The 22,627-nt window shown below is 40.1% G+C and overlaps 1 protein-coding gene and 1 long non-coding RNA gene across 2 annotated transcripts; both read right to left on the bottom strand.

Annotated features, from left to right (window-relative positions):
- Positions 1-1,345: 1,345 nt before the first annotated feature.
- Positions 1,346-19,324, bottom strand: LOC132152562 (uncharacterized). The gene is made up of 4 exons (XM_059561315.1): positions 19,115-19,324; positions 18,764-18,868; positions 18,446-18,610; positions 1,346-1,590 (listed from the first exon to the last, which is right to left on the bottom strand). The coding sequence occupies exons 1-4, from the start codon at positions 19,239-19,241 to the stop codon at positions 1,346-1,348; spliced, it is 642 nt and encodes a 213-aa protein (XP_059417298.1). The 5' UTR covers positions 19,242-19,324.
- Positions 19,325-20,966: 1,642 nt separating this feature from the next.
- Positions 20,967-21,868, bottom strand: LOC132152349 (uncharacterized). Its single transcript, XR_009436493.1, has 4 exons — positions 21,745-21,868; positions 21,566-21,659; positions 21,306-21,435; positions 20,967-21,216 (listed from the first exon to the last, which is right to left on the bottom strand). It is a non-coding gene; the product is annotated as an uncharacterized LOC132152349 (long non-coding RNA).
- Between the last annotated feature and the right edge of the window lie 759 nt (positions 21,869-22,627).

Raw genomic sequence — 22,627 nt, 5'->3', positions numbered from 1 at the left:
GGAGATGAGCTACACCTGTTCGACCCGCCGGTCTCGAGGCCCCAAAGGAGATGGAAGGATATAAAACTGGAGCGACGACAGTGAAGGACGAGAGAGGACCAGGCCTGGGATTTTAGTTGTGTTTTGGTTTTTATTTGCGCGCACCAGTCGTCCGTGAGGGGCTGGTGCGCTGTTTTGTGTTTATTTTGCTTTATTAAAATGTTGTTTGATTGTCCACCGGTTCCCGCCTCCTTCTTCCCGATGATTAGCAAGGTTTAATTCATTACACAGCCATTCTGTATCGGCGCCAGAGGACATCCATGAAATGGATGAGTCATTTAACTTTATTAGGCTATGAGTCTAAATAGGTCAAAAAATAAATAGACAAACAATTAATAAAATAGAAAAATAAATAAATAGAAAAATAGAAATGTAAATATATATAAGGGTTATAAGAAGAATATATTTACTTATTTCATTGTTTTCATTAATTTTACGCGTTACAGAAAGTTGGCGAGCCAGGAAACTGTTGCTTAGCAACAAGGACAACAGTAGGAAAGGCAGAAAACGATACAATTTATTACAGAAAAAAGTGCTGACTTTTCTTTGTGATAATGGAAATCATAGAGAGAGAAAACGTGAACGTGGAAAGTGCAGTCATAGTCAAAGGCCTCACGTTAACTGAGACCGATAGCGAGCTAGAGACATTCTTGCAAAAGTATGGATCAATTAGACATAATTTGATAATCGATGACCAAACTTCTGAGTTCCATCACCATGGTATTGTGGAATATGCTCACAGCACTTCCATGTTGAACTTAACACCATTGTTACCCTTAACCCTGGGAAGTCTCTCAAACCCGAGTGTTACATTCTAAGTACGAGCTCTGGCTAGCGTCTGTAAGCAGACAGCTAGCGGTACGGTCACTGAAGAGTATCTTGAAACATTGAAGGCCCTTGCTAGGGGAAGTGGGAAACCTTACTTAGATGTGCTTCAGGGGGAGTTGGAAAAGCTTCGGGAAGCCCACTCCGCTAACCGTACTCCAGTAAGAGCACAAAATGCAAGCATTGATGATTCTCAGAGTGTGGAAGCAATCGTTCCAGAAACCTGTGTGTTGTTCCCCGATACCCTTGTCTACCTCTGCTGAAACATTAGAAATGCGAACCCAAGAATCAAAAGACCCAACCAAGAGATGGGAGGCCCCTATGGCCTTCCCTAATCCAGAAAATGTTGATTGTGTTACCGTGACAACTAACCCTACTTTTCCTGCGAGCATTGCTGACCCACCGGGTATTCAAAGAATTGTAGTAGAGCACATAGTGAAGACTGCTGATGCCACAATGGCACAGCAGGCCTCAGTTCGACTTAGGGTTTTCTCAGGGAGGAGCCCGCACCCTCCAAACGAACCCGATTTTGATACTTGGCGAGCAAGTGTAGATCTCCTGTTAAGTGACCCGTCGGTTTCAGACTTGCATAGAGCGCGGAGGATCTTAGATAGCTTGTTGCCTCCAGCCGCAGATGTAGTGAAGCACGTGCGACCTCCAGCTTTGCCAGCAGTATATCTTGAGTTGCTGGAGTCAGTCTATGGTTCTGTGGAGGATGGTGATGAACTGTTAGCCAAGTTCATGGGCACCTTACAGAATCATGGAGAAAAGTCATCAGATTTTTTGCATCGTTTGCAAGTTACTTTGAGTACAATGATTAGGAGGGGAGGCATTGCGGAGAGAGATCACGATCGTTGCCTCTTGAAACAGTTCATGAGAGGGTGTTGGGACAATGGTCTCATAGCAAGCCTTCAGTTAGGAAGGAGGGAAGTTCACCCACCTTTGCTGAGTTGGTTGTATTAATCCGAACAGAGGAGGGTAAGCATGCCTCCAAGGAAGAGCAGATGAGAAATTACCTTGGGTTGTCAAAAGCTCCTAATACCTACCCGAGACCACGAGCTGCCACTCAGCAAATATCAGCTTATTCCCATGAAACACCAAATTCTGACACTTCTGAAACGGACCTCATAAAGAAAACTCTTGCAGAGGTCCAGGCCCAAGTTGCTAATTTAGGTCAAACAACTGGCCATAAGCAGTCAAGTGGGTCTTCTGAGAAGATGGAGCTGAGCACTTTGAGGAGGGTAGTGGAAGATTTGCGTACTCAGGTAACCACTCTTAAAGCATCCATGGCCCAAGAAGTAAGGCGCGAAAATTCAGATGATTCAGAAATCATTAAGCTGTGACATCAAGTTGCTGAACTGCAGGCTCAGAATGTTACTCAAAAGAGTTATAGAGACAACTCCCATGAGAATGCTAGTCCTCGAGTTTTCCCGCCTCAGAATTTGTTTGAGACTGACATTGGTAGAAGTGCCAGAAGGTTCCAACCAATGACCAATCGGCCTTGCCCTGGATATTGTTTCAGATTCGGCGAAGATGGGCATTTGGCTGTTGCTTGTGATAAAGCTGCGAACCCTGCAAGGGTTGAGGAAAAGAGGCGTAAGTTGAGGGAGCAGCAGGCTTATTGGGACTCACTGCATGGTCATTCCCCTTTACCTTTAAAAGTAAGGGAAGTCTCTGTAGCGGGGCATACAGAGAAGAGGGGTAAAAGGCAAGAGCAGTCGTCATTAGCCAACACTAAAAAGCCTGCCGAAGGGGTTAGTAGGGCTTAAGTGCACTGCGAAGATCATTATTGATGGAAAGGAAGTAGATTGTCTCCTAGACTCAGGCTCTCAGGTCACTACAGTTCCCTAGTCATTCTATGAGGCACATTTTTCTGATTATCCGCTGAAGTCATTAGAAAATTTGTTGGAAGTGGAGGGAGCTAATGGGCAAGTTGTCCCATACTTGGGGTACACTGAACTGACTTTAAAGTTTCCTAGAGAGTTAATTGGCGTTGAAGTCGAGGTCCCCATGTTAGCTTTTATAGTTCCAGATCTAAAGAATCTGTCGCAAGTTCTTGTTGGAACCAACTCCCTGGATGTGCTTTACAGCCATTGCATTAAGGAAAGTGAGAGTAGCCCTTGTTCGAGTCTCCATGGATATCAGGCTGTGCTTACAGTCCTTGAGGCAAGGTGGAAGAAAACTAGCAGTGGAGCATTAGGACAAGTGAAGCTGGTAGTGAATCTTCATGAAGTTGTGCCTGCCGGGAGCACGGTAGTTCTGAATGGATACATCCAGCATCGGGAACCCTGTATGGAGAAGTGGGTAATTCTTGAGCCACCATCAGCTCCATTTCCAAGCGGCCTCATGGTTGCGAGCTGTGTGCACACATTGCCTTCTTAACGCTCCTCTCAGCTGTTCGTTCTACTTAAGAATATTACTCAGACAGAATTAACTATTCCCCCTAAAGCCGTCTTGGCTGAGATCCATGCTATACAGAGGGTCATAGAGAAACCAGTTTAGAATTCAAGCAAGGTTGAGTCACCAGCACCTACCCATGCCAATCTTACCTTTGATTTCGGAGACTCTCCCTTGTCTTCAGACTGGAGCATAACAAACCTGTTAAATTCCATGCCTGAGGTCTTTTCTGTACATGATCTTGATTATGGCCGTACAGGTCAAGTAAAACATCAAATCAGACTAACTGATGAAGCACCCTAGGGCACGTCCGATTCAACCACAGGACATTGAAGCTGTTCGAAAGCATCTTTAGGAACTAATGACTGCTGGAGTTATTCGTGAGTCTGAGTCCCCGTTTTCTTCACCCATAGTGGTAGTTCGAAAGAAAGATGGCTCGGTACGGCTCTGTATCGACTTTCGGAAGTTGAATTCCCAGACGATCAAAGATGCATAATCTCTCCCCAATCTGGAAGAAGTATTTTCTGTATTTACAGGCTCAAAGTGGTTCTCTGTGCTTGATTTAAAGTCTGAGTTTTACCAGATTGAGATGGATGAGGCTGATAAGTGCAAGACTGCTTTCGTATGCCCTCTTGGATTCTGTGAATTCAACAGAATGCCCCAAGGAATCACGAATGCGCCAAGTACGTTCCAAAGATTAATGGAGCTGTGCATGGGTGATCTTCACAGGAAACAGGTACTGGTCTTTATTGACGGCCTGATAGTCTTTTCAGAGACCTTGGAAGAACACCAGTCGCGGTTAGTACAAGTCCTTAATCGGCTTAAAGAATACGGGTTGAAGTTGTCGCCTGAAAATGGCGTTTGTTTCAGACATCAGTCAAGTATTTAGGGCATGTTGTCTCGAGGGATGGGGTAAAGACTGACCCGGCTAAGATTGAAGCTCTTAAGACTTGGCCGAGGCCCACAAATTTGAAAGAACTGAGAGCGTTCTTAGGATTTTCAGGGTACTACAGAAGGTTTGTGTGTGACTACTCGAAGATAGTCAAACCTCTCACGGGACTCACTGAGGGGTACCCTCCACTTCGTAGGGGCTGCAGTGGGAAACGAGAGGGGGCCGAGTACTTCAATACCAAAGAGCAGTTCGGAGATCGGTGGACCATTGCATGTCAGAATGCCTTTGATGTCATAATTTCTAAGCTGAGCTCCACTCCTGTCCTGGGATTTGCTGACCCCAAGCTTCCATATATGCTTCACACCGATGCCAGTACTACGGGACTGTACTACGAGGCATACCAGGAGCAGGACGGGCAGATGCGGGTAATAGCATTCGCCAGTAGGGGACTGACAAAGAGAGAAGGGAGATACCCCGCACATAAGCTTGAATTTTTGGCTTTAAAGTGGGCTGTCACAGCAAAATTCAGCGACTATTTGTATGGTGTAGATTTCACTGTTGTAACCGACAGTGATCCCCTGATGTATGTTTTGACTTCTGCAAAGCTTGACGCTACCAGTTACCGCTGGTTGTCTAGTTTGTCGACATACACTTTTAAGCTCCAATACAGGGATGGGAGTCAAAACCAGGACGCGGACGGGCTTTCCCGGCATCCGCATAGTGAGCCTTTGGATGATCTCGTCTCTCAGAAAGAAAGAGAGAGGATCAAGCAGTTTACACTCCACCACCTGGCGGAGCCTGAAACTGGGTCTGAGGTTCTCATGGCGGATGTGGTGAATGCCATTTGTGAAAGGCATCAGGTGATTGGTTTGCCAATCATATTGGATACCAAGAACATATTGGTTATCACCGACCATTTCATGAAGTATGCCGTTGCAATACCGACTGCGAACCAAACAGCTCATACGATCGCAAAATGTCTAGGCGAAAATTTCTTGGTGCACTATGGGTTTCCTGAGAATCTACATAGTAACCAAGGTCCTGATTTCGAATCCCATACAATTAAGTAATTGTGTCATGTTGTGGGTATCCATAAGATTCGTAACATGCCCTATCACCCTAGAGGTAACCCGGTAGAACGTTTTAATTGGACGCTTCTCCAAATGCTGGGAACTTTGGAGAATGAGAAAAAGTCTAAGTGGAAGGAGTTTGTAAAGCCCTTAGTGCACGCATACAATTGTACACGCAATGATACAACTGGGTATGCTCCTTATGAGCTCATGTTTGGGCGGCTGCCTCGCTTGCCAGTGGATTTGGCTTTCAGCTTGCCAATAGAATCTCTTGCGAAATCTCACTCTCAGTATGTGAAAGATCTGAAAGACCGGTTATGAGGGAGCTACGAGATAGCTAGGAAAAATGCTGCTAAATTAGCAGAACATAACAAAAGAAGGTTTGATGAACGTGTAGTTGCTTCTACTTTAGAGGAGGGTGACAGAGTTCTTGTGCGCAACGTTAGGTTGCGAGGGACGCATAAGCTCGCTGACAAGTGGGAGCAAGGTGTCCAAGTAGTATTCAAAAGAGCGGGAGAATTACCGGCGTACACTGTCTGGCTGGTTGGGCAGAGTGGTTCTCTCAGGACGTTACATCGTGATCTGTTGTTGCCCTGTGGATTTTTGCAGCCAGATCAACATGAGCGGCAGCCTAAGCAAAGAGTTTGCAGGCCTAGGACTAGAGCTTGACCAAATAATGAGTTACAAGAGTCAGAGTCTGTGTGTGAGAACTCTGGGTCGGAGGATGATCAGTTTCTTAGTCCTCTGTTTAGGGATAGGCTGAACTTTGAAACTCAAGTTTTAGTGAATCCTGAGTCATTACCCTGCCCAAGACCCCAGAACGTCCAAATTGACTTACCTGTTGGAGAGAATGTACCTACCTGTAGGTTATCAGGGGAGATCTTAGAGGAACCTGTAGAGGAAAGCTTACCTGAATCAGGAAAAGTAGGAATGCCTTCTGATGAGCTAGAGTTAGATTCAATCGATACAGGGTTGGATTTCTGTTCCAAGTCGGTAGATGAGTTGCCTGCCCAGGAGACAGAAATGAAAGCAGATTGTGAGGGTGAGAACAAGAGTAGAGAGAATCCAGTTCCGAGTGAAATTATAGATGCTGTAGGTGACCAGAGTGAACAAGTGAATGACACTGACTTTGAGCACGGAGTGATTCCCAGGCATTCACAAAGAGAGAAACTGCAAAAAGCCTGCAAAAAGACTTGAGTATCCCCAATTGGGAAACCCACTTACCGTGGTGATTCAATCTCTGTTGCAAGGTCTAAGTGCTGCATTCAGCACTTCTTTAGAGGTGAATGTGGCTTCTGCTGATACTGCGCCTGTAGTTTTAACTCAACTCCAAAAATTTGCAGATGCAGCGGGACGTGGATGAATTCAGGAGGGGAGGATGTAACCCAGGTTACTAAGAGCCCTGTTAATGTAAAATACAAAAGGGAATAAAATACCATAAAACTCGTGAATATGTAAATCAGCACTTTATTTTAATAACATTGTGAAGTAGAAAATGCATAAATAAATAAAAAGAAATAAAACTATTAAAAAAAAATTGTATTCAAATAAAACAAAGTGAAAATTGGTCCAATGAGGAGAGTGAAGAGTTAGCCCCTCCCTTTGATCGGAGCTGTGCGAGAGAAAACGCTTGATGCGAGAGAGAGAAACAGCAGCTACGACACGGTCTTTAAAAAGAAGAAAACAGAATTAGAACACATAAATCAGCAGTTGTGTTAAGAAAAATAACAGCTTTTTTGAGAAGAAATGTGAATTGAACATCATCAGTCGTTTATCACTATTGATGCTGGCGCAAACTGTTATAGAGGAGAGAGAAACTCGCAGAGGTTGGAGTGTTGCCTGTCTGAAACCTTCATAATTAGAAAATTTTAATTCTCTTGGTCAGTAAAGTGATTAAATCCTCAATTATAGAGGTTGCTTTGTATAAATGTTCTGTAAATGGTGTTTAAGGCAAGGCAAGGCAAGTTTATTTATATAGCACATTTCGTACACAATGGTAATTCAAAGTGCTTTACATAAAAGAAAGTAAAATAGTAATGAAGAAAAATAATAACAAGAATAAAACAAGCAATTTTAAAACTTTTAAAATTATACTTATTTAAAATGAATTTAAAACAGTAAGAAAATGATTTTACATAAAATTAAATAAAAAAAACAGTGAAAATATATATTGCAATCAGTTCGGACATTGCACAGTGCTCATTCAATAAATGCACAGCTAAACAGATGAGTTTTAAGTCTAGATTTAAATGTGACCAGTGTTTTAGCACATCTGATCTCTTCTGGAAGCTGATTCCAACTGCGGGCGGCATAGTAACTAAAGGAGGACTCTCCTTGTTTTGTGTGAACCCTTGGTATTTCTAACTGACTCGATCCTAATGATCTGAGTGCTCTGTTAGGTTTATATTCAGTGAGCATATCTGAAATATATTTCGGTCCTAGGTCATTTAGTGACTTATATACGAGTAAAAGTACTTTAAAATCAATCCTAAATGTAACTGGAAGCCAGTGTAAGGACCTGAGGACTGGTGTGTGTAATGATAAAAGACTTCATAGTCATCGGGAAGAAGGAGGGGGGAACCGGCGGACAATCAAACAACATTTTAATAAAGCAAAATAAACACAAAACAGCGCACCAGCCCCTCACGGACGACTGGTGCGCGCAAATAAAAACCAAAACACAACTAAAAGCCCAGGCCTGGTCCTCTCTCGTCCTTCACTGTCGTCGCTCCAGTTTTTATATCCTTCCATCTCCTACGTGGGACTCGAGACCGGCGGTGGGTCGCAGGTGCCACTGATTTGCCCAATCACTGCCGGCCTCATTCGTGTTCCCATGTCCCTCGGCCCCGCCCCACTTGCCACATACCCCCATCGCCCCTTGTTCCGGTTCCCAGACGCACTGCTGCTCGGCCCTCCACCGGCTGGGCGATCTCCTCCGCGGTGCCTGGCGGTGGCACTGGACGGCCCTCGGCGGACAGCACGACACTCCTCCGCCGCCCGGTGGACGGCGACGGCTCCTCCGGTTTTGAGCAGCCGGCAGGAGTCCCCCGTTCCCTGCTCCTCCGGATACCTTCACGGAGGCAGCAGGCTCCGGCCCCCTGGCGAATATATCAGGTTATATAATATAACCTGGCGATATATTTTATATCCTTCCATCTCCTACGTGGGACTCGAGACCGGCGGTGGGTCGCAGGTGCCACTGATTTGCCCAATCACTGCCGGCCTCATTCGTGTTCCCACGTCCCTCGGCCCCGCCCCACTCGCCACAGGCTGCCTCCGTGACGTGCCCTGCAGTTGTTTTTGTGTTTTAGTTAGTTTGTCCTTTCTTTAGTTATATTCCTGCAATTCCTGCTGAACATTCGGCAGAACACACCACAATATATTTTTCCTGATTTAAATTATTCAGACGTTTTACTGAACGTTGTTATCGGAGGAGCAGCGGCGCTGATCAAACGCTTCAGGATGCGCAGACAGGGGAAGCAAGCGGGAGCGCTCGTCAGACTCAGGAAGTGCGGATTTCGCACGCTGTTGCCTAGCATCCAGCTGGCAAATCCACGCTCTCTACCCAACAAAACGGACGAACTCCTTCTGCTCTCTCGGACAAATAAGGATTTCTCACACTCTTCTGCTCTGTGTTTCACGGAAACCTGGCTGAATGACCCCATACCGGACAGCGCACTCCATCTGTCGGGCTTTCAACTTTTTAGAGCGGATCGTAACACAGAATCAACTGGAAAGTCCTGATGCCTTTACATCAATGAACACTGGTGTACAGATGTAATTGTGTTAAAGAAGATGTGCTGTCCTGATCTAGAAATGCTGTTTGTCAACTGCAAGCCATTCTATTCGCCGCGGGGGTTTCACTCAGGTTGACAGCCTATTTGGGCATTACCACCGCGTGCCGCGGCATTAATTGAATTCAGTCGCATGTTAAAATAATTCGCTTAACTACCGCCAGGTGGCGCAAAAGGACAAATTTTGAACTGACTGTAATAATAAAATGAGGGTTTGTAAACGAAGACGAAAGGACAAGTAAAGCATCAATAGCATTATATTATAACATTTTAACATCCTTAAAAACCATTATAAAATTTAAAGTAAGAGTTAATTTAAAAACGTGGGATAGTTTTAGGCTGCAGTAACAATGTAAAAGAAAGACCTTTACACAAAGCCTTACTGCATGCTATTGCCATTAAACATATATATATATATAAACAAACCAGAATAAAAATATTAAATGTTCTAATCCGTGTGTGTGTTCCTATATACTGTATATATATATATATTTATTTATTTATATATTTATATAGGAACACACACACAAGGATTAAATATATATATATATATATATAATAAATAAATAAAATCCTTCAAGTTCCATATGAGGAACGAAATGAGAACGGTCCAGCAATAAGACCGCACTAACAGCAATAATTCTTATTAACTGCTATTGTTCTTGATTTTTCAAACTGTCTCTAATTATGCTTTAACTGAGTGAGCAAAAATTGAGTATGGTATATTTCAGCTGTTTTATGCACTGGTGCCTCACGCGCACGTTCATTGTAAACAGCGAAGTTCCCGCATGAGCAGCGGTCTACTGTGGCATATTTTTGCTCATTATAATATTTTTCCATCGATACTGAAACACACGTGAACCACAAAGCCTATTTTACCTAATAAATAATAGTTTAGCTGCAAATACGCAACATCACAAATATGGAAACATTTGGATGTGTCCAGAATGAGAGAGGTAAACCCAGCAGGTAAGCTAAGTGGATATACTGTATATCAATTTATTTTATTTACTTATTTATTTCGTGTTTATCCCATTTTTTTTCATTGCATATGAAAATTTAAGAATAAAAAAAATCCTCCTACCCCCTAAAAATTCTCTTCACATACACTTGTGCGCTCTTGCGCAATACCTTCCTCTCGCGTTGCTCAACTGTGGACGACGTAAAAGTGTTTGATATAAAGGTTGCTGTCCCATATTATACATGAATTTGTTAGTTTAAAAAAAAATCTAATTATTCTGTTAGTTTCATGGTAAAATGCAATCAAGGTCTTCTGTTATATAGGCTATATTTAATATTCACTGTGGCATTTTCACCCGTTTAAACTTAAAATTCCATGAGATTTTAATTTCAGTTTATTAGTTTTAAAAATTCTGATTTAAACTAGTATAAAACGCATTAAATTGCTTAAATTATTTCTATAAGTTAAAGTAGCCAACCATAAAAATGTGTTGTCATGACTTTTTCATCGTATTTTTTTTACAGTCTGATAACAAGCTGTATTCGTTTTTCTTTTTTTATTATTATTTTTGTTTTAGTTTATTTAAAATAAATTGGCTAAAATAGAAGCAGACACGTTTAAATTAAAACAACCTCAAAAACATGACTAGTCTTGAGGGAAATATAGGTTTTATTATTTTTATCAATCGCAGATCTCACAGACGAACGTCTTAATATGATCGCACGTTAGAAATGTTTGGTGAGATAAAATGTGCACGATAACATTAAGCAAATATCTTCACCATCGTCACTCTTTATTATTAAGCAGGAGTTTACGTACAGTTAATGCGTGTGCGTGCTCCGTGCTCGTTTTGGTGTGTGTGTGTGTGTGTGTGTGACTGACAGACAGCCTCCGCGGCGCGCATTAGAGATCTCGCAGATCTCACAGACAAACGTCTTAATATAATCGCACATTAGATATGTTTGGTGAGATAAGATGTGCATGATAACATTATTAAGCAAAAATACATAGTACGTTGTTTTTTTTCCCCTTGTTCCAGTACCGAAAGCAGAACCGATAGCGTCAGATCTTAGTTTAGTTTAATAGTTTCAGTTTACCGGGTTTCGGTACACATCCCTGCTTATACCTGACTCATATTTTTTTCCTCTCACAATCTCTGATTTATTTTTTAGCGTGTTAAAAAAAATAAAAATAAAAAAAAACATGCAGCAAACAAAGAATAGGTGATGAATCCGTTAAAATGCAACTATAGACGACTTATATTTTTTTTTCCTCTGACAAACTTAATTTATTTTTTAGCGTGTTTAAAAAATAAAAAATGAAATAGACATGCAGCAAATGAAAATAGGCGATTAATCCGTTAAAATTGTATACTTCAGAGCAGAGCCTGGGCCTAATATAGGCTATCCAGGGTTTTTTTTTGTTCTTTCATTGCATCTGAATATTACTTGATCAGCCTCCCGCGATGCTCAGCTGTGGACGATTTAAAAATGTTTGATATAAAGGTTGCTGTTCATTTAAAAAAATCGAATTATATTGTTAGTTCTAATTATATCGTTAACACAATTTCATTTAGACTATTTAACATGCACTGTGACATTTTATCCTTTTTTACTCCTTGATATTTTAAAGTTAGTTTAATAGTATTTAAATTCAAGTTTAAAAATAGGTTCTAACTGCTAAATACAAACAACCATACAGCATGTGAATAAATAAAATGCATACTTTTCATAACATTTCATTATTCATAAAATGCATAATGTTTCTGGTGTTTGGATTTGTACTTCAATATAATGAGCTCTAAGTTTAATTGACTGGTTCTCTCTCTCTCTCTCTCTCTCTCTCTCTCTCTATTTAACAGCATTAGCTCAATGAAATACGTCTTCCTTCAGGTAGAATGAATGTTTTCCTGCTTGCTAAATATTGGTCTCATGATCAATAAGTTGTATTCGCCTCAATCTGATTCAGTAAAGTCATACCGCAGACAGTGAAGCTGCACAGAACAGAGGATTCCGCTTGGTCTGAAAGCCTTCCTCAAACATCCACGATCACAAATAACAATGATTTTCGTAAAATAATTATTAATTATTAATTGATGATTTTTTATTATCATTATGGTCTTGTGAAAAAATATATATACGGATAAAAAGCTAAATGTTTTCATTTAATTTTCATTTCGGTTCATTCTTGGTTTAAAAAAAATCTTCAGGTTCCATATGCAGAGCGAAATGGAAACAGTCCAGCACTTAGCAATAATTATTATTAACTCTGTTTTTACTCTTGATTTTTTCAAACTACTAAAATTTTACATTTTTGAATTATGCCTTATGTGTGTCCAAAAATTGAGTATTTTCTGTTTCAGCTGTTTGTTCGCGCTGGTGTCTCGTGCACACAGGGCCGGCACGTGCCTATAGGCGAACTAGGGCGGCAAGAAAGAGAGAATGCGAGAGAGCGAGAGAAAGATAGAGAGAGAGAGAGAGAAATAGAAAATTATTAATTTATATGTTTGTTTTACATTAGGTTACAGTTATCGCACTTATATCAAAAGCATTTTTTTTACCCACTCCATTAGTATGAACTTAAATTCACTTTAAATTTAGAATTAAAATTCCCGCCCGGCCGCGCTCTATTAGTATATGCGTGCAAAGTACTTTAATGTATATTCAAAAATGTCAAAATGAATAAAATTAGGCTATCTGGTTATGAGTAAAAAAGACGACCGCTTTTAAATGAGACACAATGAGGCTCCTTTTTTAAATTCATCGCCTCCGTTCTGTGAAAGAGCGATTTTCGCTGCTTCGAGACCATGGGCGCGTATTTGGATTTTAAAATGACATGCATCTCTCAAAGAAAAGGAGAATACAATAGTTCTTCAGGATTGCTTAAGACTCTTCAGGATTGCTTAAGACTGGAAAAGGCCCTGACTCATGGAGACACGCGGGACGTTGAGGGCATGAATTGTTCGAAGAGCAGACTGCTTTGGGCAGAAGCCTGGTTGCTAAACCACTGGATGCGCTTAAATTCATCTGTGAAAAAGGGATGGAATAAATTTTTCCAAATGTTTTTGTAGCATTGAGAGTGCTTCTCACTGTCACTGTAATCTCTGGAGAACGCGGTTTCTCAAAGCTTAAACTGATTAAAAATTATCTCTGACATACAAATTAAACTCGAGGACGCAATCAAAGCGTTTGTCGCTGCCAAAACACAGACCGAATTCTGTTCAGCTGGAGGGGGTTGGGTTTTGGGGTTAGTTATGCATGGCTTGTGGGGGTCGAGATAAAGGTGTGAATTGCTCTTTCATATGGACAGTGTCTTATGAGGCTTTCATAGTTGTTGAACCAGTTTATATAGGACTGTTGTTTTGGTTAGACAAAAAATTGGTTTGAAAAAACTAAGATTTTTATAGTTCTAGTCATTCATTTGTTATATTCAACTATCAGAGGTTTATATAAAATTTACATAATCAAATCTTAATATATTCTGCGCTCAAGCACATCCATTAAGTTTGCCACAAAGTACATGAAGTAGCCTAATAATTGTGAAAAATGAGACATTTTAATTATTTATTAATAAACAAATGTTTTCTTGTCTGCTGCAAGATGAAATTCACAGTGCTGGCTCTCTCCAACAGAGAAATGCAACATTCACAGATTGTTGAATGTTGAATATTAATGCGCCCTGTCATTAATGCGAATTAATAATTTTTGCACAAATACTTGCATATGAATATTAATATGAATATGAATAATAATTAATTATTTTACATGCAATTATCCAAAATGAAACCAAACAAGATTTGTAATGAAGATAAAATAAATAAGAATAAAAGCTGCACATCTACCATCACACCTGCAGTGCAAATCTTGCACATATTTTACACACCTACATTTAAATGCAGCTGCATTTTCTTTTTTTTTCATTAGATAATATGAAAGCAAGTAGGGCTGGGGGATAAATCGATTTTATCAATTAACTCGAATTTGTAATTTACATCGGTTTGTTTGAATGAAAATCGGTTTTCTTTTTAACATCCACCGACGCACCACTCGGGCTCCCGTAGTTCAGAGTGGCTCAACCCTCCCCCGCGCGTCTGAGACAGAGACATGCCGCCGAGCAGAGGATGAGCTGAACGGTGTGATTTTGACTGGAGCCCGTGATATAACTGCATATTCAGCAATAATTAATTTTAAACATATTTAGCTATGGCTTGATCAGGTCATAATGACTGCAATAGTCGAGCAGGATGTTAAAGGCTATATGAGTTCTTTTACTGATTATTTTCGGGTTAAAGCATGATTTAAACAGATAAAGCACATTCACACGCAATCGCTTTAGCAATAATGCATTCAAACAAATGTAATCTTACAGTGCTACTACATTATCAGTAGGCTATTTGATTTTGAAATCTTGAAGAAATTAATCGATCTGTTTAGATAAAATAACTGACAAAAATGTACTTTTATTTTCCTCACAAAAAAAATTTGCTAGTATTAACAAAAAATAAATCATAATAAAAAATAATATATAATAAATAATAAAAATAAAATAAAGGTCTTTCCAGCATTAAGGTAATAACATCACAGTTGTTTTATCATCTTGTCTCAGTTATAAGTTTATAACTATATTAAAACTTGTTTTGAAAAATTTCTTTGTCATTTGAATATTGATTTTAAAATCGATTTAAATCATAAATCGGGTTTTTTTAGGCCATATGCTATCGCCCAGCACTAAAAGCAAGTAAAGAAGGCTCCCTTTAAAATCACTTATGTTGTCAGTTAATGAAGCTCTTTTTTACATCGTGTGTATTTTGTTGATTATAATGAGAGAACTTGAGTTTAATCATGAGGACGTTTTATTAATCCCTCCATTTATTAGTTTCAAATATTTATTCGTGCAGGTTTAATTTTATTCGTTTCTTGTTGTAGGCAAATTAGGCCTAAATAATGGGAACGAAATTATACAGTGCTTCATGTTTAAACATGCAACAATTTCTTAATCAGTTTACAGACAAATGTTTTTTCCCCAATAAGTTAAAGGACAGATAACGAATAACAAAAATGCATGTTGTTTTATTAAAGGAAAAAATATATTTATATTGAAAATATAAATTAAAATGTAGGCATAATATATGAAAATATTGACATTTTGCATATTAATCCATGTAACCAACCCCACTAAAATAGGCTACCACTTATAATGCTCCGATGCAAAGTAAACCACAATTTCTTTTGAATAATATAACGCATAATTAATATAATATAAATAATACTGCACACCTTTTAAATGTGTCAAATCTAAAATATGGTTTAATACCATGTAGATTAGAGAAAATATAATCACGGGTTCAGGCACAGGCTTGACATTTATCCTGCTTGAATTCGTTCTAAGAAATGCACATAACTTCATAAGTACCAAACTTTCGTCTGTGGATATTAAATATTAAATATTTTAACTACAGTGTTTTTCTTTCATTTTCTCTGACTGAAGCCATCAAATCTAACACATCAGTGAGGCAAAACTGACGTCTATTAGCGAAAATGTGCTTTGATGCGCTTGTTTGATAACTTGTGGTTAAAATGCCACTCAGCGGTCAAAGGTTGCAAATGCACTTTATACCGCCGCGGTACATGCGGCGGTAAAAAGGGCCTTTTGGATGTCTACTTAGTGTACATTCCTCCACAAGGGCAAGTAAGCCTGGCTTTACCGAAACTCGCTGATCAGATCACAGAGACAGAACAACAACACCCGGACTCTGTTTTAATCAATCAGGGACTTTAATAAAGCCAATCTCTCCTGTGAACTGCCAAAATACAGACAGCATGTTACTTGTCCCACAAGAGACAGTAATATATTGGATCACTGTTACAACACAATAAAGAATGCATATCACTCTGTTCCACGAGCAGCTTTGGGACGTTCTGATCACTGTCTGGTTCATCTTATACTGACCTACAGGCAGAAACTAAAATTAGCAAAACCTGTATTAAGGACTGTAAAAAGATGGACTAATGAAGCAGAGCAGGATTTACAATCTTGTTTTGACCTCACTGATTGGAGTGTTTTTGAAGCCGCTGCCATCGATCTGGACGAGCTCACAGAGACTGTAACATCTTATATCAGTTTCTGTGAGGATATGCGTATTCCTACTAGGACTCATCTAACTTACAACAATGACAAACCGTGGTTCACTGCAAAACTCAGACAGCTCCGTCAGGCCAAAGAAGATGCTTACAGGAAGGGGACAATGTCTTGTATAAACAGGCTAAATAAACACTGGAAAAGGAGATCAGAGTGGCAAAGAGGAATTATTCTGTAAAAATAAGGACTCAGTTCACTTCCAACGACTCAGCATCAGTGTGGAAAAGTCTGAAAGAGATTACCAACTACAAGACACCACCCCCCAGCACTGTGGAGAATCAACGACTGGCAGACGATCTGAACGAGTTTTACTGCAGGTTTGAAAGAACACCCATCACCTGCCCTGAGCACCTCCCCACACAACCATTCACACCAATAACAACTCCCGCAACCCACCCTGAACACCTCTCCAATCAAGCACTCTCACCATTCACACCTCCTGCATCCCCCCTCTCCCCCACACCTGCAATTCAGATCAGCGAGGATGCGGTGTGCCAGGTCTTCAGGAAGCAGAAAAGGAAAAAAGCACCAGGCCCAGATTGTGTTACACCAGCCTGTCTGAAATTCTGTGCTGACCAGCTGGCCCCCATCTTCACACAGATCTTCAACAGATCGCTGGAGTTGTGCGAAGTCCCTTCATGCTTCAAACGCTCCACCATCATCCCCATCCCAAAGAAACCCAAAATTACAGGACTAAATGACTACAGGCCTGTGGCTCTAACGTCTGTAGTCATGAAGTCATTTGAAAAACTGGTGCTGGCCCACCTGAAGGACATCACTGGACCCTTGCTGGATCCACTTCAGTTTGCCTACAGAGCAAACAGGTCTGTGGATGATGCAGTAAACATTGGACTGCATTATGTTCTGCAAAACCTAGATAGACCGGGGACACCTGTTTGTGGACTTCAGCTCGGCCTTTAACACGATCATCCCAAACCTCCTCCTGCCCAAGCCAACTCAGCTCTCCGTGCCCACCTCCGTCTGTCAGTGGATCAACAGCTTCCTGACAGACAGGCAGCAGCTAGTGAGGCTGGGAAAATACACATCCAGCACCCGTACAATCAGCACCGGAGCTCCCCAGGGCTGTGTTCTCTCCCCACTGCTCTTCTCTCTGTACACTAATGACTGCACATCTAAGGACCCCTCTGTCAAGCTCCTGAAGTTTGCAGATGACACCACACTCATTGGCCTCATTCAGGACGGTGACGAGTCTGCTTACAGACAGGAGGTTAAAGAGCTGGCTGTCTGGTGCACTCTCAACAACTTGGAGCTTAACACGCTCAAAACAGTGGAGATGATCGTGGACTTCAGGAGAAACCCCACTGCTCTCCCCCCACTCACCATCATTAATAGCACTGTGACTGCAGTGGAGTCATTCAGGTTCCTGGGCACCACTATCTCTCAGGACCTGAAGTGGGACATTCACATTGACTCCATTGTGAAAAAGGCCCAGCAGAGGTTTTACTTCCTTCGCCAGCTGAGGAAGTTTAACCTGCCACAGGAGCTGCTGAAACAGTTCTACTCCACCATCATTGAGTCCATCCTCTGCACTTCAGTAACTGTCTGGTTCAGCTCAGCTTCTAAATCTGACCTCAGAAGACTACAGAGGGTAGTCCGGACTGCTGAGCGAATTATCGGTACAACCCTCCCATCTATTCAAGAACTGTACTTATCCAGAGTGAGCAAAAGGGCTGTTAAAATCACTCTGGACCCCTTACATCCAGCACACTCCCTCTTTGAACTGTTGCCATCTGGTCGACGCTACAGAGCACTGAGCACCAGAACGACCAGACACAGGAACAGTTTCTTCCCTCAGGCAATCCATCTTATGAACAGCTGATACACACTGAACACACTACACTTTATATTTATATACACATACACTTAATTTATCTAACACACATACTTAGTATACACTTAAATTTTGAACATAATATACATGTACATACATAACTGCATTTTTGTAATATACCTGCCTACAATTGTCAATTTGTATATTGTCATTCCTTATCTACTTTTTTTTATTTTTATATTTTTATATCCTTTTATTATGTGTTTTATGTTCTGTCGCTGTCATTCTGTTGTACTGCGGAGCTTCTGTCACGAAAACAAATTACTCGTATGTGTAAACATACCTGGCAATAAAGCTCATTCTGATTCTGATTCTGATTCTAAAAGAGACCAAGGACTCAGTCTTATTCTCTCTTTATAAATAAATGTGACATAAAACTAAACTACATAGAAACTAATTGTGCACTATTGTGGTAAGTGAAGACAAAGACAACTTAAATACTGCGTTGACAATTATATTTCCTGTTCCAATCTCTACCTGTTTCCCAAGGCCATATTGAAAAGTCTTGTGCTAAAAGGGCGTCTGCTGGATCCACAACCTCTGCATTTGAGACCAGAGCATTGTATGATGTTATGGCCTCTTCTAGTTTGCTCTTCTCTTTAGCAATGGCAGATCGCTTGCGTCGCCTGTCTTTGTTGTTGTCTACAAGGAGGTAACACATGAACACAGATTTCAGAAAAATATAATTTTAATAAAGTACACACATTATGAAATTTCCATTCAGATTTATAGATTACTTTCACAAGAATGTGTAGGATCCTACAAAATGAATAAAAAAAAACCTCAATCACAAACCTGTCTCTCTGTACAACTCCATTTTCTTTTGGTGGATTTTAGGGACCAAGCCTTCCATTAGACGCTGCAGCCCCTGTGGGTCATGTGAACTGATGGTACTCGGAGCTGTTTGCAAACAAAACGATAAGCGTACAAACATAATATTCAAAAAGTTATAACATTCAAATTTCACAAATGGAAGGGCGTAGGAGCGGGTGGGGAAGTGGGGACATGATCCCGAGTGGCAGTTAATGTGGTCCCACCCAATAAAAACAACGATTGTTGAATAAAATGAGTCCCCCTCAATATCAAACTCATTCCTACACCCTTGCACACATGACATGATTTCTTTAGATTTAGTAACAAACTTACTTGATGCTGCCCACAATTGAACATCTGTGACCCACTGCTGAAGATCTTCACTTGTTTTGTTCAGGTGGGATTTGGTCATCTCAATCTCTCCTGCCACCTCAGCTGTTCTCTGTAATGTCTGTAACATACATGAAGTTATACTTATAATGCAAACAGTGTTGGGTCAAGTTCTTGAAAAGTTTATTTTAGTTCATTTTCTGAGTTCACAAGTTTTGGGAAGTCCCTAATAAAAGGTCTCATATTGTAACCTTTTTTTAAATATTTTTTTTAATGTTTTTATGTACTTATGAAGTTATATTTGCAGTTATAAGTATCAAACACCAAGTAAATAGCGTTTTGCAAGCTCTTTTCTCAGTAGCTCTGCTAAAAACAGGTCTGTCTAATTAATGTTCACGAGCCTTTCTTCTGATTTGCCGATTTGAAAGACGCACAACCAGGCAGCCACAGGGAACACGCTGTAGTGTGTGTGCAGTGACTGAAGGAGGAGCCTAGGCATTTGTGACATCTCAAAATGCAGGAATTCAAAACGGCTCGTTTTCAGGTACAGCTTCTAAATCTAGGCAGTGTGCGTTTGTCTGACAATCATCAGTGTAGACACTTAGAAGGTAAATACATAGCACCTAGACCTTCATTATGATAATAAAAGCCAGAAAATGTCGATTTTGACAATATGTGACCTTTTAGACAAAATTATCAGGTATATGGAGTTCATATCTTACCGGTGACCATGATTGATATTTTCTTTACTCTTTGTATTTGTTTTATATCACACTGTTAAGATATGAACTCCGTTTACCCGATTATTTTGTCTAAATTAGGGACTTCCCAAAACTTGTGAACTCAGAAAATTAACTAAAATTAACTTTTCAAGAACTTTACCCAACACTGAATGCAAAGGTTAATCTAAATTAGAATTAATAAACAAAAACATAATACCAAATATACCTTAACATATCTTTGAGCAAGATAATTGTAAAGATTTAACTTTTTCCTTAGGTCGAACATGGATAGTGATCATATCTGTGCGTGCTGAGAAAAAAAAAATGAACATGTCCATTTTAAATATTGCACATATTTAACAATGACTTTAATTAAACCCAACGACTCACCAGATTTGGTCATAGATTTTGTTATCAATGCAGCACGAGACATAAATGAATTGACTGCTTCCACTTCCTCCCCAACAGTCAAACCTGCATTAGTAGGAAATATAAAAAATGTTAAGGAACAGATCCATCGGGGTACGAGTGGCATAGTGGTCAAAGTTGCTGCCAGGCAGAACAAATGATGTCATGATGGTCAGCAGTTCGAGCCTGACTATAGCTTCTCTGACTTTGCCAGGAACTCCAAAGTCCAGCAGAAACAATGCAACATTTAACATACAAGCGTGAAGTGATAATGACACAACAACAGTACTAAGAGGGGCCCAAAAACATTATATACCATTGTAAATGTTAGCGATTTACTTTAAAAGTGTAACTTAAATTACGATATGGACATTTAACCTGTCTATGAGAATAATCCAATGACAGGTTTATCAGTAGATACTCTAAAGCAGGGGTCTCAAACCGGTTCCACAGAGGGCCTAGTGTATGCTTGTTTTTGGTCTTTCCCTTCAATAAGTGACCAATTAAGATCCTAACCAATTAGTGACCTACTCAGTCTGGTACAAGGTAAAAGAGAAAACCTGCATACACTAGGCCCTCAATGGAACAGGTTTGAGACCACTGCTCTAAAGTTAAAACTCACCAGCTCCCTCTTGGTTGCGGCCACCCCACTCCACCTGTTATGCATAATCATTGCAGCATTGTATCAAAATTACTCATATAATAACCATTATGTATTTAGAATTAAAAATAAATATATAATCAATACAATTACCTCACATTTGGTTGAAAGACCTTTTGCATGCATAACTGATAAGAATGGTCGCATTTGCAAAAGATACTCTAGATCAGGAAAGGCCTCACACACTCTTTTTAAGTATGTGTAATATTTGCACATTGCATCAGTGCAGACAAACACAATCTTTTGTGTCTTGCCAAGCTCTTTTTGAAGCTAAAGAGGGTATGCAAACACTTCTCCACGGTACATCTGTAGTCCTGTTACAAAAGAGTTAGTTCAGAATTCTAGTAAAATCAAAGACAAGAAAGTCTTGGTTAGTTTGGGTTCATCAGAGTGCTGAACCTACCATTCAAAAGAATGCAGTGTCTACAGACTGAAATCATCACACCCTCTTCATCAAGTTTGGATTGAGACTTCTTGTTAGACTCACTACCAGCTTTAAAGTGTGAGTTTCCACAAATGGGTCGGCCTGGTGACTTTTCACAAACAATTATTATTGTTGTTAAATCATCATCATAGATCATCATAGATGACCTGTAAGTTGTACATGATAAAATTGTCTCTTATGACTGAAGCATTAATTGATTATATTTTTCCATAACTTACAGTTTTGATTTTGTCTCTAATAGTTTGCAAAAACTCTGCAACCTCTTCATTTTTGGCAAAGAAGGTTCCGTCAAAATATGGATTTTCATTTATCCTACAAAAATACAAAAAACACTGAATGGACTCTGACAGGTTTAGGTTTTATCTTTTAAAAGATAAATTACTCTAAGTTAACTTACCCGTTGCGATTAAACCTGTACATTATCCTGTTCCCATCAAGAGACACTGCCACCATATCCTGACTGCAAGCTGGACAGGAGAAATGGTCATCTCCAAGAAGTGTTTACATCTCATGTCTACAGTACGTCTCCTAATCATGATTCCACAACATTTCCTTTCCTTGTACATCTAGCCACAACTTTCTTATTTATAAAACAAACCTTTATGTCAATGGCTATAACCCCCCTCACCCATTTATCCTCTACATTATTACATTTTGTTTAAATCTGACTTACTCTGCCAGAACGCATTGAGCGCTAAACAAATTGAGCATTGAGCATTGAGCATTGAGCGTTAAACAAAGGTAAGCACCATTAATATTTATGAAGATAATGGCACGACCAGCATTCACTGAAACATCCTCAGCACCACAACAGCAAATCTTGTTGGGCAAAGCAATCGGTAGGAGACAATCTGGAAAAACAGACATCAATATTAAATGTAACAGTTTACACTTGATATGTAATGTAATCCAATCCATATAGCGGTCACATACCTTGCTCACTAACTACATGTTCACCAGTGCTGTCTTTTGTAACGATGCATTTCGGTGACATGGCTTTGTAAAAGCCTCCCACAAATGACTCCCTGTTGTGTAGAACATACTGGTGATGCACTGACACATCACAGTTACTGCAATACAGTTCTTTGGAGAGGCAGTCTCTGCATCGAATAACAGCCTCTTCCACATGACACTGTTGGCAAGCTTGTTGAGGTGTCCTTCCACTTGTTAACATGGCTTGTAAAAGATGTGGTCTTGATTTTTGCCACTTTTCGTCACATAGTTCATGCGGCAAACCCCAGGTCCGTATGTTGTAAGTTTCTGATGGATAAATGTCTGGG

The sequence above is a fragment of the Carassius carassius genome, chromosome 11 (assembly GCF_963082965.1).
Source record: "Carassius carassius chromosome 11, fCarCar2.1, whole genome shotgun sequence".
Lineage (NCBI taxonomy): Eukaryota > Metazoa > Chordata > Actinopteri > Cypriniformes > Cyprinidae > Carassius > Carassius carassius.
Note: the sequence above shows the minus strand (reverse complement) of the source record. Positions and strands in the feature narration are given on the sequence as shown.